This window comes from Oncorhynchus masou, chromosome 9 (genome assembly GCF_036934945.1).
Source record: "Oncorhynchus masou masou isolate Uvic2021 chromosome 9, UVic_Omas_1.1, whole genome shotgun sequence".
Lineage (NCBI taxonomy): Eukaryota > Metazoa > Chordata > Actinopteri > Salmoniformes > Salmonidae > Oncorhynchus > Oncorhynchus masou.
The window spans coordinates 40963907-40984049 of NC_088220.1; the positions used below are offsets into that span (position 1 = coordinate 40963907).

The 20143-nt window shown below is 42.6% G+C and overlaps 1 protein-coding gene across 8 annotated transcripts in view; it reads left to right on the forward strand.

Moving 5' to 3' along the window:
- LOC135545985 (protein diaphanous homolog 2-like) overlaps positions 1–20143 on the forward strand; it is a 626286-nt gene that overhangs the window by 333943 nt on the left and 272200 nt on the right. For all 8 annotated transcript variants that reach the window (XM_064974017.1, XM_064974023.1, XM_064974020.1 and 5 more), the window contains one exon: positions 10242–10336. In XM_064974017.1, coding sequence (XP_064830089.1) covers positions 10242–10336 — 95 coding nt within the window. The remainder of the gene's footprint in view (positions 1–10241; positions 10337–20143) is intronic.

Consider the following 20143-nt stretch of genomic DNA (forward strand, 5'->3'; position numbering starts at 1 on the left):
ATCTGAAAATTGATTTTAAAGAACTGATATTAGCATTAAACTATCATTTTGATGTCCAGTAACATTGTTGGGCCGCGGGTGTGAAAGATTCAGCAGACTGCTGGCATTACACATCTGGCTAAAAGACTACTTTAGCTCTGCTGGAGAAGATACTCTACAGGAATGACTGAGTCCATCCAAATCATCTTGGCTCCTGGACTCTGTCCACACATTTCAAGGCTGTGTTCAAACAATGACTGGTAAAGGATCCAAGACCAGCTCAGTTAATCCCTACCATTGTGACAATGAGTCATCATAATGCTGCATCAAATGTAAATTATCTTAGGAGCATTGGCAAACACAATGTAAGTAATTTAATTTATGTACTCCTAATTGCTCCGAATACATCTGTTTATCCTACAGCTATTGTAATCAGTAATCATGAGCCTATAAACCAGAGGTACACTGTTAGCACTGAGGTAGTGTGCAATAGTAGGAAAAACACTTTATGCAGCTCACCCTGCACTATCAGCTCCAATGTAAATAACATGAGTAAGTCTACCTCTAAGTCTCCCAATCTGAGATTGTAACGTTATTTGTTTCATGGAAACATGGCTCACTCGGGATACGTCATCAGAGTCTGTACAGCCACCGGCTTCTTCATGCATCCCACCGACAGAAACAAACATCTCTCTGGTAAGAAGAAGGGCGGGGGTGTATGCCTTATGATTAGCAAGACGTTGTGTGACTATAACAACATACAGGAACTCAAGTCCCTTTGTTCACCCGACCTAGAATTCCTTACAATCAAATGCCGACCGCATTATCTATCCAGGGGAATTCTTTTCGATTAAAATCACAGTCATGTATATCCCGCCCCAATCAGACACATCGACGGCCCTGAAATAACTTCATTTGACTCTATGTAAACTGGAAACCATATATCCTGAGACTGCATTTATTGTAGCTGGGCATTTTAACAAGGCTAATCTGAAAACAAGACTCCCTAAATTTTATCAGCATATCAGATGTGCGACCCGGGCTGGCAAAACCATGGATCATTGTTATTATAACATCCGCGATGCATATAAAGCCCTCCCCCACCCTCCTTTCGGAAAATCTGACCACGACTCCATTTTGTTGCTCCCAGCCTATAGACAGAAACTAAAACTGGAAGCTCCCGTGCTCAGGTCTGTTCAATGATGGTCTGAACAATCGGATTCCACGCTTCAAGATTGCTTCAATCACATGGACTGAGATATGTTCCGCATAGCTTCGGACAATACCATTGATGAATACGCTGATTCGGGGGGGGTTATTAGCAAGAGCATTGGTGATGTTGTACCCACAGCAACTATTAAAACATTCCCCAACCAGAAACCTTGGATTGATGGCAGCATTTGCACATTAACTGAAAGCGCAAACCACTACTTTTAATCAGGGCAAGGTGACCGGAAACCTGAACGACTACAAACAGTGTAGCTATTCCCTCCGCAAGGCAATCAAACAAGCTAAGCGTCAGTATAGAGACAAAGGAGAGTCGCAATTCAACGACTCTACATTGACACTAGAGGTATGTGGCATAGTCTACAGTCAATCACTGACTACAAAGAAAAACCAGCCCCGTCGTGGACCACTATGTCTTGCTCCCAGACAACTAAACAATTTCTTTGCTCGCTTTGAAGACAACACAGTGCCACTGACACGGCCCGCTACCTAAACCTGTGGGCTGTCCTTCACTGCAGCCAACGTGAGTAAAACATTTAAATGTGTTAACCCTCGCAAGGCTGCCGACCCAGACGGCATCCCCAGCCGCGTCCTCATAGCATGCGCAGACCAGCTGGCTGGTGTGTTTACGGACATATTCAATCAATCGTTATCCCAGTCTGCTGTTCCCACATGCTTCAAGAGAGCCACCATTGTTCCTGTTCCCAGGAAAGCTAAGGTAACTGAGCTAAATGACTACCACCCCGTAGCTCACTTCCGTCATAATGAAGTGCTTTGAGAGACTAGTCAAGGACCATATCACCTCCACCCTACCTGACACCCTAGACCCACTCCAATTTGTTTACCGTCCCAATAGGTCCACAGATGACGCAATCACAATCACACTGCAGACTGCACTAACCCATCTTGACAAGAGGAATACCTATGTAAGAATGCTGTTCATCGACTACGGCTCAGCATTTAACACAATAGTACCCTCCAAACTGGAGACCCTGGGTGTCGACCCCGCCCAGTAGTGGAGAAGGTGGGAAGTTTTAAGTTCCTCGGCGTACACATCACGGACAAACTGAAATGGTCCACACACATAGACAGCGTGGTGAAGAAGGCGCAGCAGTGCCTCTTCAACCTCATTAGGCTGAAGAAATTTGGCTTGTATCCAAAAACACACTTTTACAGATGCACAATCAAGAGCATCCTGTCGGGCTGTATCACTGCCCGGTATGCCAACTGCTCCGCCCACAACCGTAAGGCTCTCCAGAGGGTAGTGAGGTCTGTACAACGTGTCACCAGAGGCAAACTACCTGCCCTCCAGGACACCTACATCACCTGATGTCACAGGAAGGCCAAAGAGATCATCAAGGACAACAACCACCTAAGCCACTGCCTGTTCACCCTGCTATCATCCAGAAGGCGAGGTCAGTACAGGTGCATCAAAGTGGGGACTGAGAGACTGAAAAACAGCTTCTATCTCAAGGCCATCAGAATGTTAAACAGCAATCACTAACATTGAGTGGCTTCTGCCAACATACTGACTCATCTATAGCCACTTTAATAATTAAACATGTATGTAATAAATGTATCACTAGCCACTTTAAACAATGCCACTTTATGTAATGTTTACATACCCTGCATTACTTATCTCATATGCATATACTGTATTCTATACCATCTCATCTTGCCTATGCCGTTCGGCCTTCGCACATTCATACATTTATACTGCAAATTAAGAAATAATGTGACTATACTAAATACAAATAAACTACACTATGAAACAGATAAATAATGATAGTAAAAAGCTTTGGGGCATCGTAAATGAAATTGTGGGGAAAAATGCCAACTTGGCTCCTTCATTCATTGAATCAGATGTATGACATGCCAGCATCAAACGCTGACACTACACATCAAAGTATATCGTACCAAATTATGAAAGACAATAATTGTACTTTTGAATTCCATAAAGTCAGTGTGGAAGATGTGAAAAAAATATTGCTGTCTATCAACACTGACATGCCACCGGTGACTGACAATCCAGTTTTAAAATTACTGAGGATAATAGCGGACAATATTACCACTCCTATTTGCCACATCTTCAATTTAAGCCTATTAGAGAGTGTGTGCCCTCAGGCCTGGAGGGAAGCTATAGTCATTCCTCTACCCAAGAATAGTAAAGCCCCCTTTACTGTCTCAAATAGCCGACCAATCAGCCTGTTACTAGGCAAAAAATAAATAAATTGTGTTTGACCAGATACACAGCTATTTTACAGTAAACAAATTGACAACAGAATTTCAGCATGCTCTATAGGGAAGGACACTCAACAAGCTCATCACTTACACAAATGACTGATGATTTTCTGAGAGAAATTGATGATAAAATGATTGTGGGGACTTCAGTGCAGCTTTTGCCATTATTGATCATAGTCTGCTGCTGGAAAAATGTGTGTTAGGGCTTTACACCCCCTGCTATAATGTGGATAAAGAGTTACTTGTCTAACATAACACAGAGGGTGTTCTTTAATGGAAGGCTATCAAATATAATCTAGTTTGAATCTGGAATTCCCCAGGGTAGCTGTTTAGGCCCCTTACTTTTTCAAATTTACTAACAATATGCGACTGACTTTAAGTAAAGCCAGAGTTTCTATGTATGCATATGACTCAACACTATAGACGTAATCTACTACAGCAACTGAAATGATTGCAACACTCAACAAAGAGCTGCAGTTAGTTTCAGAGTGGGTGGCAAATAATAAGTTGGCCCTAAATATTTCTTAAACTAAATGTATTTGTATTTGGAACAAAACACTCACTAAACCCTAACCCTCAACCAAATCTTGTAATTAATAACATGGAATTTGAGCAAGTTGAGATGACTAAACTGCTTGGAGTAACACTAGATTGTAAACTGTCATGGTCAAAACATATTGATGCAGTAGTAGCTAAGATGGGGAGAAGCTTGTCTATAATAAAGTGATGCTCTGCCTTCTTAACAACACTATCAACAAGGCAGGTCTTACAGGCTCTAGTTTTGTCGCACCTTGACTACTGCTCAGTCATGTGGTCAGGTGCCACAAAAAAGGACCTTTGGAAAATTGCAATTGGCTCAGAACAGGGCAGCACAGAGAGCTAATGTTAATAATGTGCATGCCAATCTCTCCTGGCTGCAAGTGGAGGAGGTATTGACTTCATCACTATGTTTAGTTAGGATAGGTATTGACATGTTGAATGCACCAAGCTGTCCGTCTAAACTACTGGCACACGGACACCCATGCATACCCCACAAGACATGCCACAAGAGGTCTCTTCCCAGTCCCCAAGTCCAGAACATACTATGTGAGACACACAGTACTACATAGAGCCATGACTACGTGTAACTCTATTTCACATCAAGTAACTGACACAAGCAGTACAAATAGATGTAAAAAACAGATATAAAAACACCTTATGGTACAGTGGGGACTGTGAAGCAACACAAATATTGGCACAGACACATGCATGCATACACATATACACACACAGACGATAACATACACACTATACATACACATGGATTTAGTACTGTAGATATGTGGTAGTGGTGGAGCATTGGCCTGAGTGCACACTGCTGTGAAATCTGTGGATGTATTGTAATGTTTTAAAATTGCGTAAACTGCCTTAATTTTGCTGGACCCATGGAAGCTAATGATACTAATGAGGATCCATAATAAATACAAATACAAATGTGCTTGTCTGCCTAAGTGTATGTGAGAGAGGGTTACAGTATGTACTTCTTATTGGCTATGTGGCAATGGAACCATGATGATTTTCGAGTGGCTGATTGCATACTTACACACTCACACGCCCACTTATCCCCTCGGGAATATGGCTCTGTTCTATGTACTCAACTAACAGCGGTGGTGGTTTTCCCTCTCTTAGCTAGCTGGACACTGACTGGACATTGATGTTGCGAATGGAAGTTGTGAAATGATGACTGGGATGAGGAATTATTCTCAAGCCCACTAAGTCCTGTGAGCAGTCTCTGACTAACACTAAACACCTACATCCAGGTTTCTCAATATCCTTAGAGTCCAAATATAATGATCTCCTCTGTCCTCGATGACTGTTTAAGCAAGATTAGTGCTGTGAAACATTACTATTTATGTCTAACTGTAACCTGGGGACTGGGTGTGGAGCAGTGGGAGGCAGTCCAGCTGTAACAATAGACATGAGTGGGGGTTCTTACTCTGTCATCCCATCTGTGCTGATATCTCCCAAGTGGCACCCTATTGTCTATAACGTGCACTTCCTTTGACCAGGGTGACAATGACTCAAAAGTAGTGTGCTAGGGAGAATAGGGTGCCATTTTGGAAGCATCCATGAAGTGAGATGAGAAAAGCACTGGATGGGAATCGGGTCAGGCATGCTATGCTGGAAATGGAGTCAGCCTTCACCCCATACAGTACATAGTGATCTGGCAGCATAACATAATACACACATGGAACTACTGACTTATGCTTTGCTTTTCTCTTCAGCAGTTGTCCACAGGGAACTCTACAGACCCATTTTGACACGAGCCACGTTTATTTAGCCTGTGCTTTAGCATTGTAGACTCTGACAAAGGAGGATAATGATCAGGCTAAATTATTGAATACATGGATGTGGTGTTTGTACAGTAACATCATATTTGTTGTGGTTCTTCAATTGTTCTTCATATTCCCTCCCTCCACTCATCATCAACATCTGATCTCTTTGCCAACCTTTATATAATGTCTTCATTGTTTTTCAGAGCCATTTAAAGTTTTTGGGATTGTTGATTAATATAGTAGGAATCCAACGGTGAGACTGGAGCTAAATTACTGTGTGCATCTGTCATGGCGAGACTTGTTGAAAGGCAAGTCAAATAGCTCACTCATAGCAAGAGTGTAAATTATGCTAATGATGCAACAGATGAGTTGAAACTTTATCTTCCACCAATTAAAATGTAACAGCAAATGTGTTTAATACTCTCATGCAAGTTGTTAAACTTCCCACAGTTGACAATTCAAAACATACTTTGATAACTTTTTCTCATGAACACGAGGCGAGACAGAGAGCTGGTTTCAAGCACAGGGTGCAGCAGGTGTTTATTGAAGAGGACCACAAGAGGAGGCACACAACTGGGTCCAGAGGCAGGCAGAAGGTAATACATAGGGGGTCCAAAAAGGGCAACAATACTGGCAGGGAGAAGACTAGTAATGTAATCCGGTGAGATCAGGCAATAGCTAGTTAACAGGAAATCTGACAGGCTGAAGTACAGGCAGGGAACAGGCAAAATACATCATTAGTGAGGCAGGCAACAACTATCATACACGGGAGGAGTAACTCGCAGGAAACCCAGCGCTCTGACAGACATGTGTTACAAAACCTCACATTGAATGGGTGCAAAGAACTGAACTAAATAGTGTGTGATAATGACATACAGGTGTGTGAACAGGTGATTAGAATTCAGGTGATTGGTATCTGGAGAGTGAGCTGCATTCAGGGGACCTAGGTGTTTGAGAGTGTGAGCTGGATAGTGAGCTGCGTTCAGGGGATTGACAGTTGAAGTTGGAAGTTTACATACACCGTAGCCAAATTCCTGACATTTAATCCTAGTAAAAAGTCCCTGTTTTAGGTCAGTTAGGATCACCACTTTATTTTAAGAATGTGAAATGTGAGAATAATATTAGAGTGATTTATTTCAGTTTTATTTCTTTCATCACATTCCCAGTGGGTCAGAAGTTTACATTCACTAAATTAGTATTTGTCAGCATTGCCTTAAATTGATTAACTTGGGTCAAACGTTTCGGTTTGCCTTCCACAAGCTTCCCACAATAAGTTGGGTGAATTTTAGCCCATTCCTTCTGACAGAGTTGGTGTAACTGAGTTAGGTTTGTAAGCCTCCTTGCTCGCACACGCTTTTTCAGTTCTGCCCACAAATTTTCTATGGGATTGAGGTAAGGGCTTTGTGATGGCCACTCCAATACCTTGTCTTTAAGCCATTTTTCCACAACTTTGGAAGTATGCTTGGGGTCATTGTCCATTTGGAAGATCCATTTGCGACCAAGCTTTAACTTCCTGACTGATGTCTTGAGATGTTGCTTCAATATATCTACGTTATTTTCCCCCCTCATGATGCCATCTACAGTTTTGAGAATGACACACATATTAATTTTCACAAGTCTGCTGCCTCAGTTTGTGTGATGTTAATTTGCATATACTCCAGAATGTATGAAGAGTGATCAGATGAATTGAAATTAATTGCAAAGTCCCTCTTTGCCACACAAATGAGCTGAATCTGATTGTTTGGGGCATCCGGAAAAAAGCTTGTCTGGAGTAGACAAGGTGGGCACTACCATCAGTCCTGTGTCATGCCAATAGTAAAGCATCCTTAGACCATTCATGTGTGGTGTTGCTTATCAGCGAAAGGAGTGGGCTCACTCACAAACACATTCTCCAAGAGCAACTTCTCCCAACCATCAAAGGAACAGTTTGGTGACGAACAATTCCTTTTCCAGCATGATGGAGCACCTTGCCATAAGGCAAAAGTGACTCAGGGAACAACACATCAATATTTTGGGTCCATGGCCAGGAAACACCCCAGACCTCAATTCCATTGAGAACTTGTGGTCAATCCTCAAAAGGCGGGTGGACAAACAAAACCCCGCAAATTCTGACGAACTCCAAGCATGTATTATGCAAGAATGGGGTGCCATCAGTCAGGATGTGGCCCAGAAGTTAATTGACAGCATGCCAGGGCAGATTGCAGAGGTCTTGAAAAAGAAGGGTCAAGACTGCACATATTGACTCTTTGTATCAACTTAATGTAATTGTCAATAAAAGCCTTTGACACTTATTAAATGTTTGTGATTATACTTCAGTATTCCATAGTAACATCTGACAAAAAATATCTAAAGACACTGAAGCAACAAACTGTGTGGAAATTAATATTTGTGTCATTCTCGAAACTTTTGGCGATGACTGTATTTTGTGAAGCACCCCCACAACATGATGCTGCCACCCCCGTGCTTCATGTTTTCGGCTTGCAAGCCTCCCCATTTTTCCTCCAAACATGACGATGGTCATTATGGCCAAACATTTATATTTTTGTTTCATCAGACCAGAGTACATTTCTCCACAAAGTACAATCTTTGTCCCCATGTGCAGTTGCAAACCGTAGTCTGGTTTGTTTATGCAGGTTTTGGAGCTGAGCGGCCTTTCAGGTTATATCGATACAGAACTAGTTTTACTGTGGATATAGATACTTTTGTACCTGTTTCCTCCAGCATCTTCACAAGGTCCTTTGCTGTTGTTCTGGGATTGATTTGCACTTTTCGCACCAAAGTATGTTAATCTCTAGGAGACAGAACGCGTCTCCTTCCTGAGCTGTGTGACGGCTGCGTGGTCCCATGATGTTTATACTTGCATACAATTGTTTGTACAGATGAACGTGGTACCTTCAGGCATTTGAAAATTGCTCCCAAGGATAAACCAGACTTGTGGAGGTTTTCAATTTATTTTCTGAGGTCTTGGTTGATTTCTTTTGATTTTCCCATGATGTCAAGCAAAGAGGCACTGAGTTTGAAGGTAGGCCTTGAAATACATCCACAGGTACACCTCCAATTGACTCAAATTATGTCAATTAGCCTATCAGAAGCTTCTAAAGCCATTACATAATTTTCTGGAACTTTCCAAGCTGTTGTAAGGCACAGTGAACTTAGTGTATGTAAACGTCTGACACACTATAATTGTGATACGGTGAATTATAAGTGAAATAATCTGTCTGTTAACAATTGTTGGAAAAATTACTTGTGTCATGCACAAAGTAGATATCCAAACCGTCTTGCCAAAACTATTGTTTGTTTCCAAGAAATTTGTGGAGTGGTTGAAAAAACACATTTTTATGACTCCAACCTAAGTGTATGTAAACTTCCGACTTCAACTGTGCCTATTTGAGGGTGTGAGCTAGAAGCAGATGTTACACCTTTGACTCATTATCAGGACTCTTGAGTTATGGAATTTATTTTGCATTGCTCCTCATGCCACAAAACACCCTACTTTTTTTTATTAGCAGCAGATATTAAGTGTCTTGTGTTCATTGTTAGCTTTATTCATGGTAGGTGTTTAATTCATAATATGTGTTTCATTTTCACTCATCACACACTCTTACTGCCAAAACATTCTTTTTGGATATGTATCTTTGGAAACATGGCTGTTCTGTTTTAGCTTCATTTTTGGGCTGACATTTACTTGGGAGCATAATATGAGAGATCTTAAGTTAAGTTATTATATTTGTTTTCAAATAATTATGGATCAGAGTAGACTTGCAAATGTATAGTAACTTCCCATATTCCCAGGTTTTCCAGGAATCCTGGTTCTGAAAATCCTAGGAATTTGGTAACGTAACCAGAATTGTGCAACCCTAGAGAAGAGGTATGCTATCCTGCATACCAGATGTGAACGTACAGAGGGAGTGGACTGCCATAGAGTGGGCCTGCTGGAGCAGTGCTGTGAAGACACTCATTACCAGACCTCCGCTGGTGACTCCCACCCATACCAGCCTACCTGCCAAAATGTCCAAATTCCCCTTGAGAGCATCCTCCAGGCCCACCTGGAGCCTGGGGAGTCCGCTGAGAATGCCTGCCTAGAAATAATCATTGTCTTCGCATCCATCTAACTCTCAGAACACTCGTTCTCACTGGAAACCTAGCTAAGATGTAGCCGGGCCGATGCTCTTGACCACACCAGACCCACTTGGCATTACTTACCTGAGATTCTGTCCTTATGTTGAATCTTTGGTTTTGCCAAAGGTTAGGAGATTGACACATCAAGTCATTATCTGGTAATTGGTGCAGAAATGTTTGTTTTCACTAACAATCCAATCAAAGAGCTGAAAGTGTATTACTTTTCTAAGAGACAAGTTTGCTCTGGGTTTGTTTTTTTCTGAGGGGCCAATGTGTGGTGAAAGCACTCTTTTGACCCTGCCAGTCTAATACAAAAAATAAGAGAAAAATGACTTGTCTTCCCTTTCTATATCACAACAGCAATTTTCCTGGGCTCATTCCGGCTGCCTTATGAAGAGATCCGGGACATTGTGCTGGAGGTGGACGAGGAGAGGCTGAGCGAATCACTGATCCAGGTCAGTCCAACCCACCGTCTGACCCCCTTGGGTGTGCGCATGTGCGTGTGTATGCATGTGGATGTGTGTGAACTGCGGGCACATGTGTGTTTGTGTGTGTGTCTGTATGTATGTGTGTGTGCTCGGCAATTGTAGTCCTTGAAGATGCACCTTTGTGTTTTAATGTGTGATAGGTAGCCTGGTGACCCCATCACATTTTTTTGGAACAAGTCAGCATCACCCCATTCTTCCACACCATAGGGACCTCCTATTCATCCACTCATAATAGATGGTGTGGGACAGGGCTTGGCAAAACTCCCTCCAACTCCACCCTCCTTTCCCCTGCCCTTTCTCTTATGCCATGATTGATGATCTAGCTAGAGGTACCCTATTTACACATTGCTTCTGTATTCCTTGTCAAGGAGAACGGAATAATTATGAATGGGGCGGCTCGTTTGTGGTAGAGCTGCGTTGGCTTGGCACAAGAGGTGCAATCTGCATTGACATCGCCCGCCCTATCCTTTTATTACTTCTCTCCTGCAGCCCCGTTTCCTTTTTTGTGTTTCTGTCTAATGTTAAGTAGTAGGCGTATAGAAAGGGGGGGATGGGAAGTGAATTAAAAAGGAGCACATGTCCATGTGAGCTTGGCAGTGGCTGTGTCTCTGTGAGCTAGACCACTAGGGGGTATCATTCCTATTGTTCCTGTGCAGTGAATTGTGCGTTCTCTCAGTCTTGACTGGAACACAACCAGTACGTAGGCCTTTCTCACTTAGAAAAAGAGATAAATTACCCTGTAGATATGTATTTTATTTGTCCTTTGTCCTTATGGTTTAGTAGTAAACACACACAGCACCACAGAATGTCTCTTCTTTGCTCTGAGGCTCTTCAAAGACAGTAGGACAGTTGAGGCGTTGAAATATTGTCACGTATACCCCCTCTCCGGCCTCTAGGTCATCAGGCTGCTGATTATCCCGTACACCTGTCACCATCGTCTCGCGCACCTGCGCCTCCTGACACTCACCTGGTCTCCATCGCCTCCTTGATTATCTTCCCTATATGTGTCACTCCCCTTGGTTCTTTCCACAGTTGTTATTGACTCTGTTTTCATGTCGGTGCATTGTTTGTGTTTCATGTTCGTTGTTTCTTGTATTTATTAAAACACTCACTCCCTGAACTTGCTTGCTTCCCGACTCTCAGCGCACTCGTTACAAATATTTTTATTTAGATGTTCTCACTCTGACCGTCAGCCGCCCCCTGCAATACTGTTATTTTGAGCTCTGATAACCTTTAATTGGCTCGCAATCTGGCAGAGCACAGGGCCTGCGTTAAAGCACAACGGCTCAAACCCCACCGCCACTTTGCAGAGGCGTAGGGAAGCTAACGTGATGACCTTTTTCCACATTCAGCCTCTCCGTCGAGGGGAGATCCATCTGTCAACAGAACCCCGGCCATATCCCATCCTATCCCATTGTCGTTCCCGATCCCTGTTCCACATACAGATATATGGCTGGGTCAAACAGCCACTCTGTACTGTTCCCTCACTTGAACACTCGACGACTCACCAAGGCCTAAGTACAATCGTGGGAAACAGTAATATGCCTTTTATGTGTTGTCGCCGGGCAGACTTGTGGAATGGAGAGGTGACTTGGAATCTAAGAAGTTGGTAAGCCGTGAGAGGAGAGGTGCCGGGGGAGGTATGGATGCAGGTTGATTCAGAGTGGGATGAGCGAGCTTACCGCTCGGACGACACAGCCCTGAGTGTGGTCTCCTTCTCCACTCAACTCTCCACCACACACATTGGCCATTTACACACACATGGCTGCACACAAACACACCACCATGATGCACCTTTAGAACCAGTGTAGGATGATGATGTGGATGATGCTATGAGGTTGCTATAAGAGGAAAGGGAACGTGATGGTGAGATCCTAATGAGCCCTCTCATATAGATGGGAGAAAGGGTTTAAGAGATGTGTTAGGTACAGAGTGGTTCTCTGTGGAGGGGGATTTCTCTCTGCCTCTCGCTTCACTTCCAGCAAAGGTCAAAGGGTAGAGTGAGAAGAGTTCAGTCCAGCCCTCCTTCACACTGCAGTTAAGCAGATGTCGGCCCCCAGGAGAGGAGAGCTAGGGAGGGGCGTGAGCAGCCTCGCTGTCACCCCCTCCGCCAAATTGACCGCAATGTGAAAAATCGAGAAAATTGTGTACGCAAAGCAAGGGCCTCGGTAGTCCACTCATGCCCACGGCGAAACCGATACTATCCCTGCTCAATATGAACCAGGAATCCCACGGCACCATTCCCAGGAGGCAGAGTATTTATTGAAAATTCAGTTCAGTTCAAAAGGGCACTCCTGCTACAGCTCTTTCAAAGAGGAATGTGGGAAGTGAATGAAGGGAAGAAAAATATGGATGAATAGATAGACAGATAGATGGGGATGGAGGGAGAGAAAGTAGGGCTCTTAATGTATATAATACCATATTCAATCTCATCATCTTCCCGGCCCCATGTCGACACGCCGGGAGCGGCAGGTAGCCTAGTGGTTAGAGCATTGGAATAGTAACCGAAAGGTTGCAAGATAGAATCTCCGTGCTGACAAGGTAAAAATCTGTCATTCTGCCCCCGAACAAGGCAGTTAACCCACTGTTCCTAGGTCGTCATTGAAAATAACAATTTGTTCTTAACTGACTTGCCTAGTTAAATACAGGTAAAATATAAAAAATAAATGTCTAATGCAATGATTTGTCTGTGAAACGTCTGTGAAACGTCATGGCACGCCGGCCTTGACACGTCCATCCATGTGAAGTGTCACCCTGTCCGAGGGGAATACATATTGGAGTTGATTGGCTCTCCATACGCTACATTAGAAGCCATCAGCGCCCCACCCTATGATGTACAGATCCCCGAACCCCGGCAGACACCATCAAACAGTCACCACCATCCATCCAGCACATACATCCATAGGATTCTCTCTCTTCCAATGTACTATAAGCTTTACCTACATCCTCGCTCAGTGCAAATTCCCTTCCACTCACACATCTCCAGTCTTTCTGTAAAATGCCATGCTCTGAACAATGTCCCTTTCCATTCAGGTGCTTCTTTATGAGCTCCATCTGATCATAGCTTTATTCACGGTTGCAGAGAGGTCCGTTTTGGATGTTCGCTCCATTTCTTCATCGCCACATACCCAGAAGATGTCAGATGGCCTCTGCGTGTCAGTATAAAAGACCCGCTGTAACAATTAGATGAAAAGGTTGCAAAAACAGTATATATATATATATATTTTTTTTTTTTTACGAATGTTCGCCCATTAAAACGTCTGAGTGTTTCACGGCAAAACCGGGGCAAAGGTCTTCTTAAAAAGGCCGCCGGGCTGACAAAGCCACTCGGAGAGGTGGCAGTGAAAGAGACGTGTGGAAGTGCATTGTCTGGGGACGGGGGCAGGCACGTGTGACCTCCCCCTACCCCCTCCCAGCCTCGACTCCCATTGTCTGCAGTGTGACAAGGCCACAACCCGAGGGCCTCGGCTCGCGCTCCCTTCTTCGCTCTTTATTCAGATCACATAATAACAGTTCAGCCACACTTTAAAACACTGGTGCTCTGTTCAGACTGGTTCACACCCATGAAGTAGTTTCAAGTTAATCACCGCACCAATGGGAGCAGGGGGTCGTGGACCGTGGGATGGGCTCCAACCACCACACTGACACACATTACAGTTCTTACTCTGGAGTGCCCTTTTTCATTTGAATCTGGCCCCCGGCTATAATTGACAAAACAAACTCAAGAACGACGAGGCAGGATCATTCCATTGTCAGTGTCTTAAGTTAGCTTTTCTGTTGGCTCCTTAATCATTCCAAGAACCCCTTCGTGGCCTTCTCTGCCCTGTCGGGAAGGCTTAACTGACATAATGGTGGTATTTGGTTCGGTGCCTTTGTGCGGTTGGTGCCAACTGAGCACAAGAAGGCCAAACGATGCACATATCATTAATGAGCTCCTCACAGGCTGGGTAACTTACTGAGATAATGCATTGGTAGCTACAACGCAGTGGGCAGAGACCTAGAGCCGTGAAAGCAGCACCAAACGGCTACAAAAAAAGAGAGACACTCCCAAGACTGCTTTTTCATGCTGCCCATTTGAAGGGATTTGTTAGCAGATGTAGTTTTCCAAGATTTGGAAGGTATTTCAAGGACCTGTTAGATAATATCATTTTAAAGGCTTCAAATATGTCTGAAGGTTCTTTTAGGGAATGTACAGGTCAGCCTTATTCTCTGATTTAAAACATCACGCTAGTAAACCTTCATGTTCTTCCCGACTGGGCACACAATGTTTCCACCGATGCCTGTTTAAGAATCTGTTGGAGATCTAACATGCATGCAGTCCCGTAATGCCCCACAGCACTTGTTTTACTCTGAGGTTCTAATCGGCCCTGGCTACACTATATCCCGTGTGGTCAATCAGGCAGAGAGAGGGAGCCTCCATTTCCAAATTAGCCATGTCACTTCAAAGCTAATGCATGCACACAAAGAAATCTGAGTTCACAATGGCATATGTATGAACCCTTTGAAGGATACATTGTTGGTCATTGTGATCATTTTTCTGTGGCAACGAGGAGTTATTTTAAAGGTACTTATGCCCAACCAAGGCGATAATAGCTGATAAAAATGACTCAGGTATTATATTGGTTTTATGAGATCTTCAAATTGCTTTAGTCAGAGGACACTTGACAGAGGGGAGGGGAACCTATAACTTCTAGATTTCCCAGGGAAGACTTTGGTGTCAATGGCGAAGAGTGTCCATTGCCTCAACTGTACAATTCTTTAGTCGATCCCATGGACGTTTTGATGTACCGTGACAACTGTGTGGAGCTAAGGCTCTCTCCTTGACCCCTCATTCGACATGAAAAACTAACTCAGTTAGCTTAAGAAACTTCTGCGGACTTTGCTGCTTGAACTCCTGGTGCTCTACTCTCTCTTCCACCAAGGCTTTAGCTGTCACTCACTCAGGCTGTGGCGAGATGAGATGGGTAAATACAAAATCTTTAGGTGCACTAACTTTTTGGTGTGTGTTTGTGGACACCGGACTGCACGTGTGCGTGTGTGTTTGTGTGTGTGTGTGTGTGTGTGTGTGTGTGTGTCCTTGTTTGTGTGCACCTGCACCGTGAGTGGTAAAGCTCAGGCTCATTGGTGGATTTCGCCCTGGGGGCTTGTTTTGCAGAATATCTGAGTGGTTCCTTAATGTTTTATGTTGGCCGATGTGTTTAATATTACCCCACATCCTTTTCAAAAGGAAAGGCTAATGACTACACGGCTCGACTCTGCTTATTCATTTGTAATCAATACATGTTGTGTGCAAATGCGCTGTCGAGAGGGAGTATTAAGAGAAGAACATTACTTTCAGATATAAAGGAAAATACAAAGGGTAGTTTTAATGTGTTTAAGCCCAGCATGTCATAATGGATATATATGGGCACATTGTTTGAAGTAAGTCATGGTAAATAGCTGTCGTGTCTTTGGCTATGCCGGATTAAGTTATACGACATGCTATTCTATAAAATAATTTCTCTGTAATTAATAGTACCTGATTAAGCTAATCATGTAAATGTAATTAACGAGAATGTCGGGGCACCACGAAATAATGTTTATTGAGCTGTTATCTTCCGAATAAACTCTTAAAGACCTGGTAATATTTTACCACAATAGCAGTTATTATTTAATTGTCACCTTATTTTGTCTCATCTGAAAGTAATACATTCTTGATTATCTTCATGAGCCCTGGCTAAGATGTTGAATCAGCAATACAAAATGTGACTTAATTATTTATTTACTAAATCTCAAAATAATTGCACATAATTACATCTACACAGAATGGATCATACATTGATTACAAATGATTTCATAAAGGAAAACGTCCCTAGCGGACGGAACAGATATGGCGGCTGGTTACACAAAGAAAGGGGGTTGGGTTTTGAATGAAAGAGCGGGAAGACTGAGGAACAAAAATATTCTGGCCGTAGGCAGCTAATCTATTGTAAATACAGAATCTTATGCATTCTAAATAACCGGACATTTGGAATAGGAAAATGCAATACATATTTACTCTGAGCTGCACTTCGATCGGTTGGTCGTAGATGGAAGGCCGGGTTGTCCTTTGAAGAATGTCTGTGGTGGGACGCATACTTGGTAGACCGTTTTCATGTGGTAGGGTCAGATACTCTGTACGTCCTCTCCTAGCCCACATCTACAGTTGCTGCGCTAACACAACAGCTAAGAGGTATCACTTATTCAGTGAATATGAGTTCAAAGTTCATACCAAGTTGCCATACTTTAAGCTCATGCTATATTCTGGCTGGTATAGTTGAAATTCATCTCTTCGGCATGTGGATCGTCATCTTCACGTTGAAATTCACGCTGAGGTTGGCTTAGTTCTGTAGGTGACCTTGTCCTTTTTAACGCAGGGACCACAAGTCCTCACGTCCTTGGAACAGGAGGTTGTAATTTTCGTCAACAGGTTTAATAAGTGGTGAAAGAAAGGCGTGTTTCAAAGTTTACAACCCATGTCTGTTCACTTGGGCGGGGCCTCTGAGTGAGCCCCCCCAAATAGATCTTTTCCCAAATAGTTTCATATTTAAACATTTAAATTGTACAACAATTCCATGTGAATCTGATAACTAGAATGTGTAGATTTTTGTAGATACAGTTTATGTCATCCTATCATCAGTAATCATGTCTCAGACGCCAACTGATCTGACGACATATTCATTAAGTACCAATGCATATTTTCTGGTTGGATTACTGCAATATGGTTCCGTTTCCCACCTTTTGATGTTCCCAGAATCTCTGTTAACAAAGGGCTTTTCAAGAGTCAACTCTGTAGAGTGGAGAGAGAGAAACGGGTGGAAGGTATTTATGGGGCTCATACACCTCTCCCATCAGGCTAACATCATGACATAGTAGAAGTGGGAGATACTGTGTAACCATGTAGGGTTACATTAATAACCATGGAATAGTTTTCAAATGTGATACATAATGTGTTTACTTTGTAGTTTGCTTTGTGGCATATAGCCTAATATGTTTTGATTATGATGTGTATAAAATGTGTGCTTAGATATTGTAAGTAGTGTGATCATGTTTTGCAAAGCTGTTCAATGCAGCTGTCACACACACTCAAAATATGCACATACTGTAACACATTATATATGCCATTGACAGCGTAAAGCCAGGGTGGCCTAGTGGTTAGAGCGTTGGACTAGTAACCGGAAGGTTGCAAGTTCAAACCCCCGAGCTGACAAGGTACAAAACTGTCATTCTGCCCCTGAACAGGCAGTAAACCCACTGTTCCTAGGACGTCATTGCAAATAAGCATTTGTTCTTAACTGACTTAGCTAATTAAATAAAGGTAAAATAAAATATCAATGCCCTTAGTTGATAAGTCCAAGGGCACTGAATGTTACCAGTTGTTAAAACTGATGCCCCAATCTATTCAATCTGAGTGTTGACAGAATAGTGAGGAACCTTCCACGCTAGAGTAGTGAGGATCCTATCACACTAGAGTAGTGAGGAACCTGTTACACTAGGGTTTTAATGACTCCAACCTAAGTGTATGTAAACTTCCGACTTCAACTCTATATGAACGATCAGAACATTATGTTTATTTTTTCCCTTTTTCTTTGGCACTAAAGTCCTTCCGTATACAGCACACACAGAGGTTTATTAGGTGCAAACACCCCATTCACGAAAATGGTTTGCTCCTACAGCCAGTGATTCACTCGGTGGTGGCTTGCTATTTAAAGCAGACAGGCACCAAGACATTCAGTTACTGTTCGACTGAACGTTAGAATAGGAGCAGACGACCACACCAGGTTCCATTTCTTACAGCTTTAAACAATAAGAAGCGGCTCCAGTGGGCACATGATCACCAACACTGGACAATTGAGGAGTGGAAAAACATTGCCTGGTCCGACGAATCCCAGTTCCTGTTTCGTCATGCTGATGGCAGAGTCAGAATTTGGCATAAGCAGCAGTGTCCATGGCACAATCCTGCCTGGTGTCAAATGTTGGTGTTGGAAATGCTTTCTTGGCACACGCTAGGTCCCCTGGTACCAATTGAGCAACATTTCCATGGAGGCAAAGGGGGTCCTACCCACTACTATATTGGTGTACCTAATAAACTGGTACCAAGCTACCGAGTCTTGCGAAGCCTGTGGGCATCCTAGAGCAAAACAACCAGCATGTACAGTACCAGTCAAAAGTTTGGACACACCTACTCATTCCAGGGTTTTTCTTTGTTTTCAGTATTTTCTACATTGTAGAATAATAGTGAAGACATCAAAACTATGCAATAACACACATGGAATCATGCCATATCCCCAAAAAATGAAATAATTCAAAATACATGTTTTATTTGAGATTCTTCAAAGTAGCCACCCTTTGCCTTGATGACAGCTTGCACACTCTTGGTATTCTCTCAACCAGCTTCATGAGGTAGTCACATGGAACTGTGTAGCCTACTCCAAGTACGCTAGAGTAGACTGATAAGACAGCTTTGATTCAGTGGACTGATATAGGGTACATACCATTTAGAGATTATAATTAGAATGGATCAATACAATACAATGAACCCACCCTGTTCTTCATTCACAAATGGTAATTACAGAATTATGCATCGTTCCTTCCCCTCGCTCATCAACTCACCCATTATCCCCCTTTCTCTCCATCATACTTTACATAATGTATTTAATCCGTTGTTTTATGTGTAATATCGTATGACTATCAGCTGGGTACATCACTTTCAACTTTTGGGAAATGGTGTGGAGCGTACAAACTGCATGGTGTGAATTTTTCTATGGTAATTAGAATAACATTTAAGTGAATGTCGCTCACAAGGCAAAAATGCCCATGGCAACTATTAGTCACAATTTCAAAGTGTGAGCAGGTTTACTGCATGCCTTATTGCATGTTGCAGGAGAAACACTTTGTAGTTCAAGTGTATTCATGTAAATTATGGCAAGATGAAGCAGTTGAAATCGAAACCTTTTGTTTTGAAATAATGGATGAGTAAAAACAGAACCCCATACCTACTGTTAAATATGGTGGTGGATATTTGATGTTGTGGGACTATTTTGCTTCCAATGGTCCTGGGGCCCTTGATAAGGTCAATGGCATCTTGAACTTAACACAGAACAAGGACATTTTAGCGCCAAACATGGTTTCCTCTGAGAGGATGTTGAACCTTGGCCGCAAGTGGATCTTGGATAATGCACATATGCCCACATGTACACGTATGCACACATAGATGCACACAAACATTCAGGTGTACACATGCACCTTCAGAAAGTATTCACACCACTTGACATTTTACACGTTGTAATGTGTTTCACACAATATACCATAATTACAAAGTGAAAACATGTTTAAAAAAATATTTGCACATTTATTGAAAATTAAATACAAAAATATCATATTTACATACAGTTGAATTCGGAAGTTTACATACACCGTAGCCAACTACATTTAAAATCAGTTTTTCACAATCCTGACATTTAATCCGAGTACAAATTCCCTGTCTTAGGTCAGTTAGGATCACCACTTTATTTTAAGAATGTGAAATGTGAGAATAATAGTAGAGATAATGATTTATTTCAGCTTTTATTTATTTCATCACATTCCCAGTGGGTCAGAAGTTTGCATACACTCAATTAGTATTTGGTACCATTGCCTTTAAATGTTTTACTTGTGTCAAACGTTTCGGGTAGCCTTCCACAAGCTTCCCACAATAAGTTGGGTGAATTTTGGCCCATTCTTCCTGACAGAGCTGGTGTAACTGAGTCAGGTTTG